General features: G+C 42.8%; 1 protein-coding gene across 2 annotated transcripts in view; it reads left to right on the plus strand.

Annotated features, from left to right (window-relative positions):
• TCEA1 (transcription elongation factor A1) overlaps positions 1 to 22,846 on the plus strand; it is a 59,756-nt gene that overhangs the window by 13,958 nt on the left and 22,952 nt on the right. For both annotated transcript variants that reach the window (XM_060243797.1, XM_060243798.1), the window contains 2 exons: positions 11,548 to 11,610; positions 19,184 to 19,289. In XM_060243797.1, coding sequence (XP_060099780.1) covers positions 11,548 to 11,610; positions 19,184 to 19,289 — 169 coding nt within the window. The remainder of the gene's footprint in view (positions 1 to 11,547; positions 11,611 to 19,183; positions 19,290 to 22,846) is intronic.

Below are 22,846 nucleotides of genomic sequence, written 5' to 3' on the forward strand. Positions count from 1 at the left end.
AAGACTCAGAGGGAGGGAATGCTCCTGGTGAAACAACAGCTGCAGGCTTCCAAACATATGGTGGACACAGCAGCTGAAACTCTTACCTCAACTATTATGTTGCGTTGTCACTCTTAGCTTAGGTTCAACTTTCTCCAATTGGACACAAGATCCTGGGTCGAGGATCTTCCTTTTAAGGGTGAAAGTTTATTCAGCTCCACTACGGACATGGTCCTACAGGAGATGGACAAGAGTATAAAGACGTCTCGTAACTTGGGAGTACCTTCACCTTCCTCTCGCCCATGGTCCAAACAATGGCCTAAGAAGCACTACTACACCAAATCCCCTGAGGGTTCGTGGAAGCCACGTACAGGACAGCATGAGGCTAAGGGTTCCTTCTCTGCAGGAGGAAAAATCAAGTTCTCTTCTTTTTCCTCGCATATGGAAAAATCTAAGGCTGGCAGGAATCCCAAGCAGGGACTTTGACTTTGGTATTCCCCTTTCTCCCCCCACCCCTCGAGAACCACCCGCCTCCGCAGTTTCTTGCAAGCCTGGTGTCAGATTACCACCGACAAGTGGGTCCTGTCCATCATACAGGAGGGTTATGCAATAGAATTTGTTCAGCCCCCTTCGTATCCCAGATTGGTGGTCACACACCCTACAGCAGTTTTGCTGGAGGAAGTCCAAAATCTGCTCAGCAAGCGAGCGATCGAACCCGTTCCTGATCATCTCAAGGGCCAGGGGTTCTACTCCAGGTACTTCACAGTTCCCAAGTGGGAAGCGGACTTCGTCCGAACATGGATCTGAGGGGCCTGAACGAATTCATCGCTTATCAAAAGTTCAGAATGCTGGCTCTGCATAGCATCCTTCCACTCATCAACAAAGGAGATTGGATGGCTACCCTGGACTTGAAGGATGCCTGCTTCCACATCAGCATCCTCCCCAGTCACAGTCTTTGGTTTGCCATTGGGATGCACCATTTTTAGTATCAGGTGCTCTCTTTTGGGCTCTCTGCGGCCCCCAAGGTCTTCACAAAGACCATGGTTGTTGTGGTGGCTTTCCTTCAGCTCCAGGGTATCATCCTTTTTCCTTACATAGACGATTGGTTGGTAGTTACTGTGTCCGAGGCTTCTCTCAAAGCGCATCTACAGGTGGTTCTCAGCCTCTAGAGTGCATTAGGACTTCTGGTGAACGAGAAGAAATCTCACCTGGTCCCAGCGCAAAGAGTTCAGTGTATCGAAGCGATTTTGGATACCACCCAGCATCTGGCGTTTCTTCCAGATTCCCGGGTGTTGGATATCATCTCCCTGGCTCAACTCCTTCAGGCGGTGAGATGCGCTTCTGTTCTGCAGAACCAACGTTTCTTGGGCCTCATGGTGGCTAATACCAATGTTCTACACTTTGCGAGGCTGAGGATGCGAGTTCTCCAGCTCTGGGTCATTAGGAATTACAATCCGGTGAGAGCTCTCCCGTCCAGATTCTACAAGTTCCTTCGCTGGTGCTTCAATCTCTGGATTGGTGGAAGCTGAAATCCAATCTTTGTGGAGGAGCTCCATTTCATCTCTCTCTCCCCTTGCTCACAGTAACAACGGATGCTTCTCTGTGGGGGGCGCATCTCGGAGATCTCTGTATAGGCAGCCCATGGCCCTCATTGATGGCTCACCATCATATCAGTTTTTTAGAGCTCATGGCAGTTCATCTGGCCTTGAGGTCGTTTCTACCCCTAATCAGCAGTTAGACCGTAGCTGTGATGTCGGACAACATGACATCTGTCACCAAGGGGGGACTGTGTCCAGAAGGCTGTGTGCTTTGGCAGTGCAGCTTTGGGAGATCTGCATAGCTTTGCAGACTTTCATTGTAGCCACCCATCTACCCGGGGAGCTAAATGTTCAAGTGGACTCCCTGAGCAGGGGAGAGGTCTCCCATCACGAATAGGAACTGAACTGGAGATACCTCGAACCTCTGTTCCGGGAGTGGGGTCATCCCAGAATAGACGTGTTTGCCATGGTGAACAATCGAAAGTGTGAACAGTTATGCTCCAGGGGAGGGCCAGATCCAAGATCCCTAGGGGATGGTCTCCTACTTCCATGGGTGGACAAGTTCCTCTACCTGTTTCCACCCTTGCCTCTTCTCACCAGAGTGCTTCACAAATTGACCCAGGAGCGTCCGGAGTGTATCCTAGTTGCTCCTTGGTGGCCTCGACAGACCATGGCAAGGGGGGGTGTCATCACAAGTTCTAGCCATGGCAGTGGGGTGTCATCACAAGTTCCCGTCGGAACCAGACCTCCTTTTGGCTCAGGGTGGCCTCCTGTTCCACCACGATGTCCCTCACCTCAAATTGACGGCTTGGAGGGTCAACTTTTAGAATTCTCTGACAGAGTGCAATATGTCATGTTGAATAGTAGAAAGCTGTCAGCTCGCCTCTCTTATGCGGGAAAGTGGTCTAAGTTCCTGTCCTTTTTACAGAACAAAGGTATCAATGCACGTTCTGCTGGTCTTGAGTTGGTGTTTGAGTTTTTTACTTTCTCTTGTTGATGATGAACTTAATCATTCTTCGGTTTGAGTATATCTCGCTGCCATCTCGGCTCATCACGACCCTGTGGATGGCACTTTGGTTTTTACCCATCAGCATACAAAACGTTTTTTGAAGGGTCTTCTGCGGCTTCACCCACCGTTTAAGGTCCCTCCTCCTGCTTGGGATCTGACGCTTGTGCTGGACCGACTCTCTGGGCAGCCTTTGAACCCTTGGCTACCTGCCCGTTGCATCTTCTAGCTTGAAAGACTGCCTTCTTAGTGGCCATCACTACAGCCAGGAGGGCAGGTGAGCTTGTGGTTCTGCGATGTGATGCTCCGTACATTTCCTTTCAGGACGATGGGGTGTCCTTGGCACCGGACATCTCGTTTCTCCCTAAGGTGGTGTCTAGTTTCCACCTTAATTTGGAAGTCTTTTTATCCACTTTTTACCATTCTCCTTCGGTGGAAGAGAGACTTCTACACGCCTTGGATGTTAAGAGGGCGTTGTTGTTTTTTGTGCATTGCACCAAGCCATTCAGGAAGGATCCCAATCTATTTGTCTCCTCTGCGGCGCCTAGGTTGGGTCTCAAGATCTCCTCACAGAGACTTTCTAAGTGGATTACAGAAGCCATTAAACTTTGTTATGTGTTGGCGAAGTGTCCCTTGCCAGGGCCACTCCATGCACATTCCACTAGGGCTGTGGCTACGTCCACAACGTTCCTGAAGGGTGCTTCTCTGGCGGACATCTGTTTGGCTGCAACCTGGGCATCTCCTCATGTCTTCATGCAACATTATGCCCTGGATGTCTGGAAGTGCCGCAGAGCACAGCTGGGTACCCTGGTCCTTCAAGCTGCTACTTCTGCATAACCGCCAGCTCCCTCCGCCAGGTAAGCCTAGTTTGCTAATCTCCCATGAGTGTGAAGCACAGAGACCAAGAAGAAGATAAACAGGTTTCCTACCTGTAACTGATAATCTTCGAGTGGTCATCTGTGCATTCACACTACCCGCCCTCCTTCCCCTCTGCTGCCGGTCATGGTACTCTTGATAGGTGGCGGTGGGAACGAACTGGCGGGATATTTGCGCCCACCGGGTGGGCATGTGCACTGGGGTGGTCGGGCAGTGAAAAATCCCAGACTTTGGAATTACCGATCGGGGATTGGTGCTGGCGCTTCACCCCATGAGTGTGAATGCACAGATGACCACTCGAAGATCATCAGTTACAGGTAGGAAACCTATTTTTATACTATACATTCTAACCCTTTGAAATAAATGAGGATATCTCTGGACTAGAGTATCTCTGAATAGGATAGCACTAGCTGGGTTTTTTTGCAACAAATGGGATGTTACTGGTACTTCTGTGATATTTTTAAACTTGGTATTTGAGGCTTGGGCAGAAGTTTAAAATTCAGATTCTGCAATAAGAAGCCTTCCAGCAAGATACTTCCTCACCTGTAGGAAGTCCATTATTTTGATAAATCTTAGTGAGAGGCACAGTGGCAGTAGTAGCATTTATAATGTATTTAATTAGCTCTATAGTAATATGCACATGATTGTATTCCGCAGACTTGGAAATAGGATCATAGTATTATGACTTACATAATAATTGTGTTAGCACTGTATGCTTGAACAGTATTGCAAGAGTATATTAATTGATATTTCATTGAATACACAAGGTACTGTGTCAAGATTATGCAGCTTCTTCTCAACAAACTACTTTCTTTTCAAGTTTCACTGAAAGCAGTAGAAGCCCTTTCTGCTTTTTTGCATCACCTGAGAATGGAATATTTTGCATACAGAGGCAAAGAGCACAAATATCCTCTGCTCTTCTAGAGTTATATGTTGTAGTAGAAGTTCTTTGTTTATATATGTAAAAATTGCATATGGAAAGTAGCAGTAAGCTTGTGCGTCAGTTTATTGTATATGTTTAATAAAAAAAAATCTGTGAAGAAACTATGACTGCATTTTGAGACGTCACTTTCAGATTTTGCTTATCTGAGATTAAAACAACTCCTTGCTGAAGATGGTTTGTTAGCTGCTTTAAATAAAGCTACCCATAGATCAACTTGGATGAAAGCCCTGAATGAGAAGCTGATGAAAGTTAGAATGCTGATTGATGGTATTTTTGAGATGGGCAAAACCAAAGCATTTTCTCTGATCAAAAAATCAATTCTTGAAACTGACCATGGTAGTTTGAACCTGAGAGCCCACAGAATGTGCTTGCCCCTATTTTTTGTTGTCTTACCACAAATCTTTACTCCCTTATATGTACTATCTTATTATTCCATGTTATTGCAGAGCCTTTTTGTTTGGAAGGCTAAACATTATACCTACAGTGGTTTTGCAAGGGAGATTTTTGAATAGGCCCAACACTGATAGAATCTGTCCTTGTGGCCCTTACAGGATTGATATATCCTTTCATGCTGTGCTAGATTGCAGGTTTCTTGAAATTATGAGAGATTACTATGTTAAACCTTTATTCAACCAGCCCCCCCCCCTCCATTCTGGAAACCCTGGCTCTTTTGCTCAGCAGTCGGGATCCTAAGATCACTCTGGCAATCCCAAAAAAAATTTCAGCCCTTTTAGTCCTTGTATTTTAAAAAAGTAAGAAATAAGTGTCTTCTGCTGCTCAAGACTCATGAATCAATGACCTAAGGGTACAAAAGGAAAAGGAAAGATTTTGCTTATGAATATAACTTTGTTTGCTTAGGCGGCTTTGATTATTTTTAAACTAGATGGATATTTGCTTTTTGAAATTTTAGTTGTTAGAAGTTTTGCTTCTAAATTTTAGGGATATTTTTTACATGTCCCATCTATGTATAGTTTTAATGCTAAATTTTTTTTAAGGTTTTTAGGTTTTTAAATGCTTGATTTTAAATGTAATTACGTTGTTCTGATTTTATTGTTTTATTGTTTGTTGTAAGCCGCCCTGAGCCACTCGTGGGAAGGGCGGGATATAAATTCCGGAATAAATAAAATAAATAAAATAAAATATGTCTTAAAGCCAGTAGTCTGCTTGACCAGAAAAAGACAGCAATATAGCAAGAAAGTTATTACTGTTTATAATGGCCCCCTCTAGTTCCCTCCCTCATAGGTAAGATTTTTCTTCTGTTCTTACTTCCCTTTACTGACTGAGCCTCCCTAATGGGTTTTCTTCATTGCTGAAGAACTCTGGCTGTCCCACACTGTCACAGTATGATATTTTGGCTGCTGGCTTATCTCAGGTACCTGAGGGAAGGGTCAGGATCTCACTTTAGCTTAAATAATTTGTGGCATTTGAGGCATTTTGAAATTAAAAAAATAAAACAATATTTTATTTAACATACAGTGGGAAGGTCAGGTGAAACCAGGGGTTGACATTTCATGCACAGGCTTTATTTAGTATTTTTCAGGCTAATGAGAATTTCTTAAGCTTTCCACAGTGACTTAAATTGTTATGTCAAGGGACTTTTGTTCCCATGTTTTCCCAAATACTCTAGTACACTTTCTTTGAGTATTCTCTGACTTCTCTGGTTTCCAGAAGGCTGGTACACTCTTTCCAAACCCCTTCTCTTGAAACTCCAGTTTTTAACTGTCTCTTAAAATCTCTTAAAGTTCCTAACCAAGCCAGATGAGACATCTCTTCATTTCAGAGTTAACTCCCTGTTTGACTGGGTAGGAAATTTACTTTTCTCTCTCGATCTATCCCCTTTCCTTGGCCCAAATGGGAGTCTTCACCTAACTTCCCAAGCTTTCTTGCCAATTTCCTCCCAGTTCTCCATCTGTACAAAACTGCTGTTAGCTAAGGCTGAAATCAGACTCAACTCAATTAAGGCAGAAATCTGTCTGAATCTCTCCTCAGGATACTTCTGTCTCAAGACTTTGCTCAGCTGATGCTAACCAATCAGATCTCTTGGATCAATATGTCAATCAATCTGTGAAGAATTAACCTTTCACAGTCCAGTATCTGTTCACACAGCACTTCCAGGCCTTTAAAAGTGCAGTCCACCGCACTATTCAATATTCATTAAAAACAAACAATGTTTAATTTCAGCAGCTGTATATTTGTGCACATCTAATGTTATATTAAAATATAGATGTGTTAACAGTATCATTAAATGACAGTTAAAAGAGCAAACAGGCTTCTTCTTCAACTAGGGATCCAGAAATTTTCTTCTCAGATTCTAATAAATTGCATAGAAAAATAAAAAATGTTCAATGGTAGGAATGGACATGAATTGATTCATGAACTCAAATTCAGACCAAGCTTGAACTAATTCAGAGTTCACTAACGGATGTTTGTGGAAGGCACCTTCCCTGAACATTTTCTGGACTTGTGGCCAAATCAGTTCGGCTATTCAGGACCAGCCATTTAAACCTGGTCAGCTGTTAGGTGGTTTAAATGGCTGGCAGGTAGCCATTTAATCCTTTGGTTTTGCTTCCTCTACTTCAAAACAAACCAACAAGACTATGCTTGTGGAGTAGACTGTGTGATTCTTTTGGTTTGTAAGAATATGGAATAGTAGGACTATGTTTAGACCCCTCTTTGAGAAAACATATGAAAACAGATGTGTAAAGAAAGCCAGTGGGCACCATTAGAGCTAGTGTGAAGGGGTTCAATCAGCTATTTAGGATAATTGGATATAAGCACAAGCACTTTATTACATTAAGAAGCTGGATATGCTTCTTTCATCAGGAAATCGCAGTTGGCACTTTAAATCCCTTGATGGTTTGGCAAATTAGATACAAGTCTTTGGAATCATATACCATCCCTACTCAAAAGTTTCCACTGAAGTTCTATCACAGATACAATCTCTCAGTCCCCTTTCTTGGTCTGTAAATTGTCCATGTAAGACAGCAAGTGTAAGTGAATTCATTCTTGCAAGAAAAAATCTCTGATAACATAGTACCTTGATACTATAGAAATAACACAGTAGCTAGTATTGATTAAAGTATGAATATCCAAAAGTACATGGGCGAACATATGTGCCACTTCGCTTGCCGAAGACCGTGCCATTCTTCTGCCACAATGTGGCTACCCAAACTATAAGCACCAGAAGAGAGTCACAATCTAAATCATGAGGGTTTGGCTTATCTGTGAGCTAGTGAACCGATCCTGGTTTAACAGAATTTAATACTGACAGTGAAACTAGTGATTCCTTACTCTTTAGATTAATTACAAGCCAATATTTAATGTCTTCTGCCCAATTTCTATTAACAGGAAGATGAGGTAACACATCTAGGACATGCTAAAATTCATCTGGGGAAATTTGTCTGGGCTATGTCTCGGCATGTACCTAGGCCACCAATCCACACCAGAATAGCACAGCAGTGTGGTTATTTTTGCTCAGAATGCATCCAAAGTTGCAGGGACAAATGGAGCATCTGTGGTGGAAGAAAAAATCCTCAAAATTGCAGCTGTACTCTTGGCTGTCACAGATATCTCTTTAGATGCAAAGGCCAACATTGGAATGTAACTTCCAAAAATGTATAAAATTGGGCTTCTTCCATAATGTGACTTGAGATAGTCTAGTGTAATAATTTCAGGCTACAAGATCTAGCAAAACCTAAAACCTTGGATTTTTCAAAATTAATTACCAGCTGTTTATCAGCACAATACTGAATGAAGATCTTAATTGATTGGCCCAGCCCGCCGCCGCCTCCACCAGGGATGGTAAGGCGCTGGCCAGTGCGTTAGGCGGTCGGTATACCAGCCAGATCGCCAACCCCTCCCCAACGTCCCACATCAGGCCGGCACATTCAACGCCCGAAATCTCCGGGGCCGGGAGTGCCCTGAAGGAGTAAGCCTCTCGTATGAACAATGCCACTCCTCCCCCCTGCCCGCTAGTCCGGGACTGGTGAAAGACCGAGTATCCTAGGGGGGTCATCTGGGAGAGAGTCACAGTCTCCCCATCCCGCACCCAGGTCTCGGTCACGCAAGCCAGGTCCACATCCTGCTCCAGCAGGAAATCCCGAAGGATCATGGTCTTATTATTGATGGACCTGGTGTTACATAACACCAGTGACGGAGGCGAGTACATTCATCTGGCTACACTACCTGTCACCATTGGCATGGGACACAGGCTGGAAGGTGGCCAAGCACCACTATGTCTCAGCCCCCTTCGCCTATAAATCTGCCTGTTCCCACCGTCATACCTTCCCCTCCCCAGGAGTACCGGAATCCCCAGGCCAGTCATCAGCTCCCAGTGGGCACCAGCTCAACAGCTGGTAGTACCAATACCTCTGACTTCTTTTAATTCCTATGTTCTGATCTATCAATGATACCCACTACCAATTAATTCAAATTTAAGTCCCTCAACTAACACCCACTAACTCCTTAGCTAAAATTAATAAATTAATAGATCCCTTGGCTCCTTAATTAAACCTCTACCTCTGTCCTCATCTCCTATTAATTTGCCAGCAATATAACCATATAGCTAATCAAAAATCTAATTAAAAGACCAATAAATAATTAATAATCTTCTAGTTTTACAAAAATTGGTAGTTGAGAACAATGGAATTAAAGGGCAAAGTTATAGTTGTTTACAAAGTGATGGTGCAATAAAATACAAAGTTCTTATCTTATGTTGTTTAAAGTGCGGTCGTGTCCAAAAGGTGCAAGGCAAGCTAAAAGCAGAAAGTTCAGTTCTTGTTCTTAAGCCATATGGGAGCATAGCTCTCATTTGTTGGAGGGTGGCGGAGTAGTGAGGGAGGGGGTCATGCAGTCTGAGAACCCGAGGCAGCCTCCGTTCAGCCCCAGAGGCCCAGGGAGGAATTAACCCTCCCGTGTCCCTGTAGCCTCGCAGCCACCGCCCCAGGGCCCAGAACTGCAGGTTGAATTTATAATCAGTCCCACCCTCCCCTTTCCACCAAATAGCCTCCACGTACACCTCGCCTCGCCAGCAGCGTGCCTGCTTCCAGCTCTTGTTCTTCTGCCTATAGTCTTCAGTCATCAAAGGAGGAGGAGGGGCCGTCGTCCCACTGGTAGACCAGCTGCCTTGGTACTTCGCCCCACCCTTCTCACAGTTACACTAGAGTTTACTGGAGACTCAATGTAAAACTCTTCGGCCCAGACCGCTTCAGCCTCATTCACCAGAGGCTTACCGCTCGTCCCGTCACTTTCCCCACTGCCAGTACTTTCCCAATGCCGCCACAAAGCTCCTCCAGGCCTGAGCACCCTCGGGCAAAAAATGCCGTCACTCACTCCTCTGAGCGCCGCCCGCAGTCCCGGGCCGCAGCCGCTCGCACTCCCAAGCTGCGCTGCCTCTCACTGCCTCAGCCTCGGCATCGCCGGTCGACCCTCGCTAGTGAGTGTTTTCTCGTTCTTTCACCGGGAGGAGGGGACGGAATGGGGCCCTGAGGCGCGCACCGTCTGTTCCAGCCGCGGTTTAACAGCGTAGATGGTTGAGAAAGATGGTTGAGATGAGATGTAGCTCGATGTTATTAGCAATGTCAGCGATATTTCAGCAATATTTCAGCGAGATTTGATGTATACTAACAATGGTTGACCCTGCTTTGCTTCCTAACTGTCACAAGTGCTTGTTTTCTACTATGGTGCACTTCATGGTCCTCTGTTTGTTTCCAATGAACTGCTTTCTTGGTCAGCTGTCCACAGCCTGAGCCTTGCAACTGGTGAGGTTATAACTAAATTATGTGCTTTGGGCTCAGTTGGGTGTTTGGTTAGGAAAGGTTGAAACAAGGTTCCATTATACACCAACATATTCCTTCATACCTTGAGATACGCTTGCTTTGCTTTACTGTGCTGAAGAACACTGTGGCTCAGTGATAGAGCATCTGCTTGGTAAGCAGAAGGTCCCAGGTTCAATCCCCGGCATCTCCAAAAAAGGGTCCAGGCAAATAGGTGCGAAAAACCTCAGCTTGAGACCCTGGAGAGCTGCTGCCAGTCGGAGTAGACAATACTGACTTTGATGGACCAAGGGTCTGATTCAGTATAAGGCAGCTTCATATGTTCATATGTTCAAAATTGGGTTGGAACCCACAATCTATGGATGCAAGAATCACAACTGTTTCTTGTGCTCACTTCATCCAACTTGTCTTTTTTTGCAGGAAAAATTAATCAATGGGGTTGCAAGGCACACAGGAATGATATGCCGCCACCAGCAGCTTCCTCTGATTGATCACTGAATATAACCCATTATATATGACTGGAAAAAGTGCCTTATTTTTGTAGACGTAAGAGGACTATTAATGCAACAACCATTTGCAAGAACCCCTTAAATCAAGAGTTCACTAACAAATTAAAAACATATAGATTAAAAATGCAGCCAAATCTGCCAAAGCAATTTACCCTCCCTGAAATGCTCTCTGAAATAGAATTGTCTTTCATTTCATCCTAAATGTAGCCAATTACAGCACTCTCTGTACACACTCTTGTAGGCCGTTTCCAGAGGATTATGCCCTGACCCTGAAGCCCGGTATGGATGACACCTCCATACATTTGCTGAATGCCCAAGGAAGAGGACTTGGCATACCTATGCCCCTGTATTGTGATCAATGATGTTGTTTTCCAAGTGTTGGTGATAATGGGAAGAGAAAATTTGTGTGGCCACTTACACCATGTTTTTGTGCCCTTCAGACCAAGCAATCATGTGGAGGCAGGGGCAGAGCTAGAGTATTCATGCTTGTTATCCCTCTCTACACATTTAGTGGACCTGTGGGATTGTTGTCTATACCAGGTTAGAGGAAACCTGTGATCTAGCTGGGCAGGCAATTCTAAGAGAGGGCACAACAAGGAGAAAGCTGTCTGAGAAATACATATGTGGCATGTCGGAATATATGAGAAGGATGTGGTGCAGCCAGCCTGTGAGCCCTAAGCCATCTGGTTTCACTTTTTCATCTTTCCAGCTGCCTCTAGGGCTAATTCAACCAAATTCTGTTCAAAGGAGTAGATAAGCTGTATTCCTTCCATACTGTTCCCTGTAGCTTTGCTATATTCTGTTCTGACTGTTTCTGAGTCTATCGTTATTAGGATGTGATCTTTATATATCACTTGACTCAGTTGCAGCCCCACTACAAATGTGCCAGTTTACCTCTGAATCCTTTATGCTGTTTTTACAGGCTGGGGCTCTTGATTTACTCAAAGAACTGAAGAACATGCCTATGACACTGGAGTTGTTACAGGTATTTTTTCCCAATGTTGTAATCTTTCTTTATATGTTGTATGTTTAAGAGAAATTAAGAAATTAGATTTATACTCTGCCCTTCGCTATCTAAAGGAGTTTCAGAGTGGTTTACAATCTCCTTTCCCTTCCCCTCCCCACAACAGACACCCTGTGAGGTAGGTGGGGCTGAGAGAGTTCTCCCAGAACTGTTCTTGAGCAGAATGACCTTGAGAGAATTTGTGACTGACTCAACGTCACATCAGCAGGTATATGTGCAGGAGTGGGGAATCAAACCCAGTTCTCCCAGATAAGATTCCATGTGCTTAACCACTACACCAAACTGGTTCTCTCACCAAACTGGTTTAGAGGAACAAGGTTCCAAACCTAGTGGTAAATTAATTGGATTCCTTAAAAAGTAAGGGAGACTAATTTTGAAAAGTTACTGGACAAACAAAGAACTATATATTTATTACTGTGATGGTGGTAATGATGAAAATAATGTAGTCAACTTCTAATTATTGCTCGCTCATTGTAAATAAAAGAGGCTTGGATCATGCTGATAGGTTGTTTCCCCATTATAATCAAAATTAAACTAAAATTTGATACACATACAGATCAAGATATTCTGTTGACTATAAGTGTCTGAAATTGGTCATTTTTTACATCTATTGATTGAAAGTTGTGAATGTGTAGTCTGCTTCATAATAGCGGCCTATGGAGAACAGGGCAAGTCCTGCAAAATAAGAGTGGAAAAATTAGGTCAGGTCTCCCTTTGTGCATTTTATATCCTGTGGTTGATCAGGGAAGATTTCTAGTGGTAGTAAAGAATATATCTAAACTTTCCAGACTAGAAAATAGATTTTCTCCATTATATTTTATTGGTAAATATGTTTTTAAATCTCCCTGAGCTGTGAGTTGTATGGAAAGAAGACATTTGAAGGAATAATAGGCGTAGGGGTCGGGGGTGGTGGTGGTATCAAACAACACTTTTCCTGATAAAATCACATAGCATGAATTAGTGAAGTATTCACAAAGGCAAGCTGACACAATTCCTGCCTATAGTGGCAGTGTTGGTCTACTAACTGCCTACAGATCAGTCTATGAATGAAGAACACAGTATTTCACCAGCAGAAAATAGGTACATGGCAAAAAAGTGCTTATAGGATAATTACCTTGGAATGACTGGACTATGAGCTCTAGAATGCTATAATTGGAAACTTGTTCTTTAGAACTTGGTTGTGTTGCATTTTCCCTTGTGCTTGTCCTAATAATTGCAGCAGTAAAGGAACTTGGAGAGCAATTAGTTATGTATGATGTTAAGACTGATTCTGATGTAGTATTGTGGTGGTTGATCAGGCCTACCTGTGAAGGAGGCATTAATTTAAACAGTCATTTGGAGATTAAAACCTCCTTAACTGAATTCAGGCAGTGCATTAACCACTAAATCACAGTACAGGTTGGTAACTGAATGCTCCCATAAAACCTTAAATTCTTGCATAGGACACAGCCCTCAAACTCTAAGGGTCAAGTTACAGTTTATTTCTCCAAGTTCAAAGTGAAAACTGTATTTTCTAACCAGCGGATAAATTGTTAGTATATTAATTAAAACTTCTATTTAAAATAACCTGATAACTCTACATCAGATTAAATAGATACACAGAACACCGGCATACCTCATAAGTACACATGCCATTCCTGTTCTGCTTAAATTGACATTAAGAAGGGTTGTATTTCCAAGCTTTTTACATAGGTCAGCACATAATTTACTGAACTTTTTAATTCATGACCTCTGAAGGCATGATATGATGCTGTGATGCTTCTCTGAATATGCTCCAGTTTACATTATTTTCACAGTGGTTGGGAGGGCATTGAATCAGTGGTGTTGCATTGTTCTTTGTGATAAGCTAGTCTGGCAGAAGATCAGCCTTTCATAGCCAATTCTAATGATGAGCACTACAACTCATTTTAGCCAGCTTGTTTAAGGCTGAAGAAAAGAACTATAAGATTGTAAATTTTACAGGAATCCTGAAAAAATCTGTAAGCAAAATGCAGTCAATCCTTGCATGTCAAAAATTCTATAAATCTAGAATAGGGGTGGCCAATGGTAGCTCTTCAGATGTTTTTTGCCTACAACTCCCATCAGCCCCAGCCAGCATGGCCAATGGCTGGGGCTGATGGGAGTTGTAGGCAAAAAACATCTGGAGAGCTACCGTTGGACACCCCTGATCTAGAACATAAGAGAAGAAATCATGTTGGATCTGGCCAATGGCTCATCCAGTCCAACACTGTGTGTCACACAGTGGCCAAAAGTCAGGTGCCATCAGGAAGTCCACCAGCAGAGCGAGAACACCAGAAGCCTTCCCACTGTTGGCCCCCCAAGAGTACAAAGCATCATTGCCCCAGGCACAGTGTTCCCTCTATACCAGTGGTGTTGAACTCATTTGTTACGAGGGCCAGATCTGACACAAATGAGACTTTGTTGGGCTGGGCCATGTGTGTCATAAAATGAATACCAGATAGTGGAGACATAAACGTTATAAAAAACACAAACACAATTAGAGATTTTTTTTAAAAAAAAAACCCTTTAAGTAAAACATGCTTAAAAGATCAGCACTCTTGCAATATTTTATTTAACAGTCTCTAATAACCAAAGGAATTAAGAGAGAAGGAGAAGGAAGCAGGCTTGCTCGCAGGCCTGATAGGAGCCCTCTGGGAGGGGGTGGAGCTGGTTCAGCCCCTGGGTCACATGTTGGGAAACTCTGCTCTATACCTTGTAGCTCAGGGGTGTTGAACTCATTTGTTATGAGGACCAAATCTGACATAAATGGGACTTTGTGTGGCCGGGCCATGCGTGTCATAAAATGTAATGCCAGATAGCAGGGATATAAACTTTATAAAGGACACAGACAAACACAATTAAATATATTTATTTACTTAAAACGAAAACATGCTTAAAACCAGAGGTGGCCAAACTGTGGCTTAGGAGACACATGTGGCTCCTTCACACACATTGTGTGGCTCTCAACACCGCCCCCCCCTGGCTCTGTCAGCCAGCTTGGAAAAGGCATTTGTCTCTTTAAATAACTGGCTGTGGAGAATGTATTTAAAGTTAAAGTTGCTTTCTTTTTACCTCCACCTCCTCATCTATTTTCCTTCCTTCCCTCAAACATCTGCTGTTCATGTCTTGTGGCTCTCAAACATCTGACGTTTATTCTGTGTAGCTCTTATGATAAGCGCGTTGGGTCACCCCTGCTTAAAACTCTTGTGATATTTTGTTTAAGTTTAAGAGAGCCAGTTTGGTGTAGTGGTTAAGGGTACAGACTCTTGTGCAGCAGCTCTGAGCCTGCTTCGGCGGGGAGGGCAGGATATAAATCCAATAAACTTATCTGGAAGAACCAGGTTTGATTCCCCACTCCTCCACTTGCACCTGCTGGAATGCCCTTGGGTTAGCCATAGCTATTGCAGGAGTCATCCTTGAAAGGGCAGCTGCTGTGAGAGCCCTCTCAGCCCCACCCACCTCACAGGGTGTCTGTTGTGGGGGGAAAAGCCATAGGAGATTGTAAGCCGCTCTGAGTCTCCGATTCAGGGAGAAGGGCGGGGTATAAATCTGCAATTCTTCTTCTTAAAATGGAAAGCTGGGGGAATAGTGGGATTTGGCAATGCAATTTTAAAAATAAAACATCATGAAAAAGCAGAAACTAAAAGTATAAAATGCTTTGAGCCTAGAAAAACATGAAACGGCTGGACATTGCAAGCTTCTCCCTGCTCCCCCCCTCGCAAGTCTACTCAGATTGGCAGTGGCTCTTCAGTGTAATATCCCTCTTTGGCCGTGGGTTCCCAGATTAGAGTATTCATTAGGCCCCAGTTCCCAGGTCCATTCAGCAGAGACAAGCTGGCTCAAAGCATCAACCCTTTACTCACAAGGACACAACTCCTGGAAGCAACATCTTCAACTGGCCATAGGAATGCTGGAAAGTAAAACTGAACTTCACTCCATTGAAACACATTGCAGCACAGACAGAGTTGCGAAGAAAATGCAGAATGGATTTTCCATTAAGGTCCACCAGCAGGATCTTAATAGAAAATCCGTTCCACATTTTCTTGACAGCTTTACAAGCCCAGAAGAGCTTCCTGCTGCAGCTGGGAAGGACAAGGTAGAAGGAGCTATGAACTCTAGCAGCCTTGGAGCTTCAGAGGGTGAGGACAGGAGGGGGAGAAAAGAACCATGGGCCAGATTAAAGTCCTGGGCAGGCCAGTTCAAATGTCCACATTTGACTCCCCTGTTGTAGCTAGTAGCCAATGATAGACCTCTATTGCATCAGTATATCATCTGTATGTAAACTACACAGCATATATGATCTGTACTGCATTCTATCTGAAATTATTGGAATGTATTATTAGCACCAAATTGTTTTTAAAATGTTTTAATTGTTATATTGTTTAAGGTTTTAATTAGTTAATGTTTAATATCTGTACCCCCGTGGCGCAGAGTGGTAAAGCTGCAGTACTGCAGTCAGAGCCCTCTGCTCACGACCTGAGTTTGATCCCAGCGGACGTTGGTTCAGGTAGCCAGCTCCAGGTTGACTCAGCCTACCATCCTTCCAAGGTCGGTAAAATGAGTACCCAGATTGCTGGGGGGAAAGTGTAGATGACTGGGGAAGGCAATGGCAAACCACCCTGTAAAAAGTCTGCCTTGAAAGCGTCACCCCAGAGTCGAAAACGACTGGTGCTTGCACAGGGGACTACCTTTACCTTTTTAATATCTGTACATGTTTTTACTGTTGTGAGCTGCCCTAAGCCTGCTTCAGCAGGGAGAGCGGGATATAAATCCAATAAAATAAATAAACATCATAATACTTGCTCTTCTCTGAAGTATTCCATTGAAGCAAATAAGAAAAAAAATAGTTTATCTTTTATCATCTTTTCCCAGATATTCTGGTTAGACTGGGAGTTTGTTACTTGTTAGTCTGCTTATGTTTTAAAGTAGACTCTTTTATTCATTTGTAAAACATAGCCTGTAAGTGAAAAAAGTACATTTTAATTTACAAATGGTCTTCATTCTTCTGAGACAACTCCTGACAAATGTTTCCAGGAAAGCAGCAGATTACAAACTCTGTGTATAACTAGAATTATACAATCTATAGTCAAGTTCCAAATATCTTCTAGAGTTTGTTTTTTATTTAGTGCTGATATTTGGTGGTTATGGTTGCTGTTAGATTTGAAACAAGCTGCCAACCAAACCATGTAAGACTCACAGTCATTTAAAGAAAAGGGAAATTCTTGTAGAACGTGAAATGGCCAGCTTGTTCAATAGTATAAATGCCTTATATGTTTTTCTTGTACAGTAGATGGCAGTAGAGTAGTTCTAATACTTTGCTTGAAAGTTGCTCCTAGGACTTAAACCAACCTATTTAATGATAGCTTAATAAAAGATAAAACAATTTCTAAAAGTCTTCGTGGTTGGGTTTAATTTTTCCTTTCATTTTCTCACAGCTTTTCAAAGGCACAATCTGGCATCAGATTAGGACAGCATTCATAAAAGTTACATTCAATGCTGAAGATGTAAAGTTGGATAATATTAATGAAAGATGTTATTTGCAATTTGCTTGTCAAATCCTAATGATCAGCCCTGATATATGTATGTATGTTTGTAATAGTGATATCCTTTCCTTTTGTTAGAGTGGCTAAGAATTAAGAGCAGAACAAAACCTGCAGTTCAAAAATAAGAATACTAAAAATGTACCCCATAGTAAAGAACTAAATCTATTTACCTCACCACAACTTTTACTACCCAGTGTTCAGTTTCTTAGGACCATACCCATCAAGGAAAAATTCTACAAAAGGGTTTTATAAGCTTTTTGAAAGACTACAAAGGAAGGGACCTAGAAGATAGTCTTATAGAAGTAATTCCATAATAGGGGGCATGCAGCCACTGAGACAACTCAACTTCTGAAAGGTCAGCTAGATTACACAAAATGTACTGTAAAATGACTACTTGAACAATGAGTGTTTTGTTACAAATTTGTTTTACTCATGATGTCAAATTAAAGTTGTGTTTGAACTTGGGACCCAACAGCTAGGACCGTCTCTCCCCACACGTTCCCCGGAGAGTACTGAGATTGGGAACTCAAAATCTCCTGATTGTCCCCGGGCCAAAGGAAGCCCGTTTGAAAACTACAAGGGATAGGGCCTTCTCAGTAATGGCCCCTTCCTGGTGGAACCAGCTGCCGGAAGAGGTAAGGGCCCTGCGGGACCTTGTTCAATTCCGCAGGGCCTGTAAGACAGTCCTCTTCCGGCTGGCTTACAACTAACCAGCACTGAAACATTGAAACTTGAAACTGAGTGTAGTTGCAAGACCGCCGTATGTCTTGAATGTTTTAAGTACATAACTATGTGAATGTTTAGATTTTAATTATGTAAATTATGGAATGTCTAATTTTTATGCATAATTATATATTTTTATGTCAGTTTTTATATGATGTAAGCCGCCCTGAGCCACCTGGTGGGAAGGGCGGGATATAAATCTCAAATAAATAAAAATAAAATAAAAAAAGCTAAAAATACTTTGCTTAGAAATACTAGGTTTATTAAAACGTGGTTATAATGTCAGTAAATAGAAAATTAATTTTGGGAGCTGGTATCCCCCCCCCCCATTTTCTAAATAGCTTCAAACTGAAAAGCGATTTCAAATGAAATTCTGCTTAAATCAAGCATCTCCCTCTTTGAATCTCTTGAGGGGAAAATTCTCAAAGAAGAGCAAAACATACCATTTTGGTACCCTTTAACTCATGGTTCATAATTAGCCAGGTATTTTTGAGGAGGTTCTTATCTACTTTTCCCCCTGTGGATGGGTTATAGTATTCTCCCTTCTCTGTTTTATCCTTGCCATAACCCTATGAGGTAGGTTAGACTGACTCTGTGCTTTTGTGGTTACCCTGCAAGCTTCCATGGCAGAGTTTGGTTTCAAATATGGGTATCCCAGATCCTAGTCTGACACTCTAACTCATGGGTGGCCAACTGAGGCTCAGGAGCCACATGTGGCTCTTTCACATATATTGTATGGCTCTTGGAGCCCCCACCACTCCATTGGCCAGTGTGGAGAAGGCATTTAACTCTTTAAATCCCTTATCCAAGCCAAGCCAGCCAGGTGCTTGGAAAATGCATTTAAAGATAAAGTTGCTTTATTTTCACCTCTCCTTCCCTCCTCCATCTATTTTCCTTCCTTCCTTCCTACCTCCCTCCCTCATCTGACGTTCATATTTTGAGGCTCTCAAGCATCTGACATTCATGTCTTGCAGCTCTCAAACATTTGACATTTACTGTATGTGGCTCTTACATTAAGCAAGTTTGGCCACCCCTGCTCTAACTGCTATACCATGCTGGCTCAATAAGTAGAAGAATGGAAATGATTTGGTTGTTGTAGCTGTAGTTTTAAAAAAAGTATGGTGGAACTCTGATTGCAATTTTATACTGCTCTCTGCTTCATAGAGCACACAAAATTTTAGAGATACAATTTTGTCTGCTTTACGTTGTCAACTACTATTTTATATCAGTTGATATCTGTTTCTTATGTTCTGGTACTGTCTTTTCAGTCTACAAGAATTGGAATGTCAGTGAATGCAATACGCAAGCAAAGCACAGATGAAGAAGTTACATCTTTGGCAAAATCACTTATTAAATCATGGAAGAAGTTATTAGGTATATCTGCAGTAAGCTTTTAATTTTTTCCCTTCTCCAGTTGAATTTCAAGTAATGTATTTCAGGCTTTTGCCCATTTCTGTCTCAGAGAACTATTAAACTTTGATACTTCATCTTTAATTTTTGTTTGCCTTTGACTACAGTATAGACATTTCTCAATGGGGCAAGCAACACAAGCGCTCAGAGTGTTCTTTCCTACTCATACAACACTATTCTAAGAGACAAAATGCCTGTAAAGAGCAGGGATACAGTTTATGATGGAGAGATCTTTATGCAAGCTGCACATTTTGAGAATGTCTCCCAGAGTCCTAACAGTTTGTGTTTGGGAGTTTGTAATGAATGAATGGTGGAGAAAGAATTAATTTTTAAAAATAGTATGCCGCTGAGGGTATTCATCTCTTAAAGTTACATGTGCAGCTTCTGTCATTTTGGGGTTGTAATGGCCTTTTTCAGTCACTTAGAATCCCTACCTCACGCCACACTCTCTTACAGGTATAGGATTACAAGTTGGTCAGGCATTCACAATTTGCCACCAGTCTTGCCTCTTAAAATATAGAGAGAGCCATGGCCATTTCACATACCAGGTTGTCTCACTCACAGAGATACCAGCAAGCAGGGTAGCTGAGAACCTTTTAATAATCAGGACTTCCCTGCTTGTTGGTGTCTCTGCGAGTGAGAGAGACCAGGGTTTTTTGGTAGCAGGAACTCCTTTGCATATTAGGCCACATACCCCTGATGTAGCCAATCCTCCAAGAGTTTACAGGGCTCTTAGTACAGGGCCTACTGTAGGCTCTCGGAGGATTGGGGTGGGCACAAGCTGTAAAAATGCAGTTTGTGTTGGTTCTTGATTAAATGATGTTTGTTTGCAAAAGAGTTTGTGGCTCTGCCAACCTCATTGAAAGGGACCACAGTCTCTTTGAATGGGGTTTGCAGAAAGACCGAAAAACAGCTGAGTGAGAGAGAGCAGCCTGCTCCCTGCCACTCAGCTGTTTTGGGCTCAGGGCCAGCACGTGGGAGTCAGCTTAGGGCGCCACCTGGCCTAAGGGCGCCACAAGGTACCACCTCTCCTTTTGCCCTATCTCCTCGGACTGCACTGTTCAGGTACCCCTCCCCCCCTCGCACTCGGAAAGCCTGGGCAAGGTCAGGGACGTGGCAGCAAGCACACTCAGATCCCGGCTCTGAATGCGCCCACTGCCATCCCAATCTTGCTGAGGCTTCCTGAGACTCAGGAAGCCTTGGTAAGGTCGGGGGGGGGGGGGATGGGTGTGGCAACGAGTGTGCTCAGAGCCCAGCTCTAAGTGTGCCCGCTGCCACCCCGACCTTGCCCAGGGCGGGGAGTGGGGCTCTGCCTGGGGCAGCAGAACCCCCCGTGCAAGCCTATTCTGGCAAATTTGTGCAGCCCTTTTAAAGTTTAAAGGGACTGGACAAGGCAGCCTGAAACAGCTGAGCAGCAGGTAGCAGGCTGCTGTCTGCTGCTTAGATGTTTTTGCAGCTTATATTTTAAGAGGCAAGGAACAGAAAGCAGGGATTGTCTGTTCATAACAGCAATATCTTGATTTAAGTATTTGCTGAGGCTCCTTCCCATTGGTGTTGCCAGTGGCAAGCCTTATGGAACTTTTGCCCTCCACTGTCAGGCCTGCAGAAACTTCTCTCTGCCCTGCAGCCCATGACACAAATGGCAGGTTCTACATGGTTCCTAGCCTCTGCTATGAAGCCTACCATGGCCTCCTGCCCCCCTTCACCGTCTGTCAGAGGTGGAGACATTGTTCATGCACGTGCGTGCTACACTTTTATTTTGGGGAGAATTAAGCTCCCATTGTATTTTTAAGAGACTTTTCAGATTTTTTCTTCAAGCCTGGGGAGTCCCCCACATTTGCAGACCTGTTTTTAGTCAGGGTCAGCCTGCTCCACCAATTTTGTATCTGCAGATTGGCCCACACTTAAATATTAGAATAAGACTATAAGACTGATTGATGATTATATGCAGGGCTTTTTTTGAGCAGGAACGCAGTTCTGGCTGGCTTGGTGTCAGGGGGTGTGGCCTAATATTTAAATAAATTTCTGCTGGGCTTTTTCTACAAAAAGCCCTTTGTGAAACACTGGTGACATCAGGGGTGTGGCCTATCTTGCAAATGAGTTCCTGCTGGGCTTTTTCTACCAAAAAAGCCCTGATTATATGTATAGCAAAGCACCTTCACACCCAACCCTGTATTAATGCAACAGGGCTGCAGAAGTTGTTAATGTTCTTTATCTGGCCAAGGGCTTAAATACAGCATTAGGTCTCTAAGGACAATCAAAAACAAATTTGAAATATACAGGACCAATGTTCCCTCTAAGCTGTGGAGTCTTGTGAGCTAAAATTCTACTTTGTGAGTTACTGGCATTAAATTTGTGAGCTACTGCATAAATTAGTTTACTCTGGGATCATTCCGTAAGCTAAGACAAAAATGTGAGAGCCAGAGGCTAAAAAAACTGAGTTGGCTCACACTAACTTGGCTTAGAGGGAACACTGAGCAGGACCTGTCCAATTTATAGTGTCTCTTTAATCAAATATCCACCTATACTTTCTGAGAGCATAATTAATTAGACACTTTTTTATAGCCGAATCTGTATTGACTAACATTTTGCAAGAAGTTTGTCTTCCCCTTTTTGGCACACAATTCAAAAAATATATTTGTATTTTTCAGAAGTCAGTTTATGTTCTTTTGTAGTGCCTGTGAGATATGTGTCAGTCAAAAAGAACATCAGGTCTATCAGACTTTAAAATGTGTTTGATAAATACCTAGGCAAGTATTGTCTATCAAGTGCTAGTAAGGATTAGTTGACACTGCCTTCTAATGACAATTATAATGCACTGCCTTCTAATGCAGCATTGACAGTGATGGTCTTAGATATAAACAATCAGTATTTTGGCATTATTTGTGTTTTAAAAATATTATTAAATAGCATTTCTGTAGTAGTAAGTATGTTAAGTTAGTAAGTACCTGGGTTCAGGTAGCCAGCTTGAGGTTGACTCAGCCTTCCATCCTTCTGAGGTTGTAAAATGAGTACCCAGCTTGCTGGGAGTAAAGTGTAGATGACTGGGGAAGGCAATGGCAACCCACCCCGTAAAAAGTCTGCTGTGAAAATGTTGTGATGTGACATCTCCCAGAGTCGGAAATGACTGGTGCTTGCACAGGGAACTACCTTTACCTTTTTAAAAGTATGTTGTGCAGATTCATGAATGCAGAATTAGAAAGCTTGCATCAAATTCTTAAATTTGCAAAACTTTACAGCACACATACCCCTGTGGGATATTACTAGACTCAGAAAGTTTTCTGTTAGATGTTGCATGTTTTGTGTCTCTTACTTTTAATATTTTAATATAATGGTTAAATACAGTTTAGGTACTGATGTAATTGCAATTTATGGCAGTAATTTGTTGAAGATAGTAAGATAACTCTAGTGAGCTTAATTACATTCCTCAGCTACATTTATAGCCACTAATGCTTGAGAAAGTACTCCCCAAATAGAAAGTTGCATTGTGAAAGTATGTTTGAATTATGGTTTCATGCCCC

This window comes from Heteronotia binoei, chromosome 7, assembly GCF_032191835.1.
Source record: "Heteronotia binoei isolate CCM8104 ecotype False Entrance Well chromosome 7, APGP_CSIRO_Hbin_v1, whole genome shotgun sequence".
Lineage (NCBI taxonomy): Eukaryota > Metazoa > Chordata > Lepidosauria > Squamata > Gekkonidae > Heteronotia > Heteronotia binoei.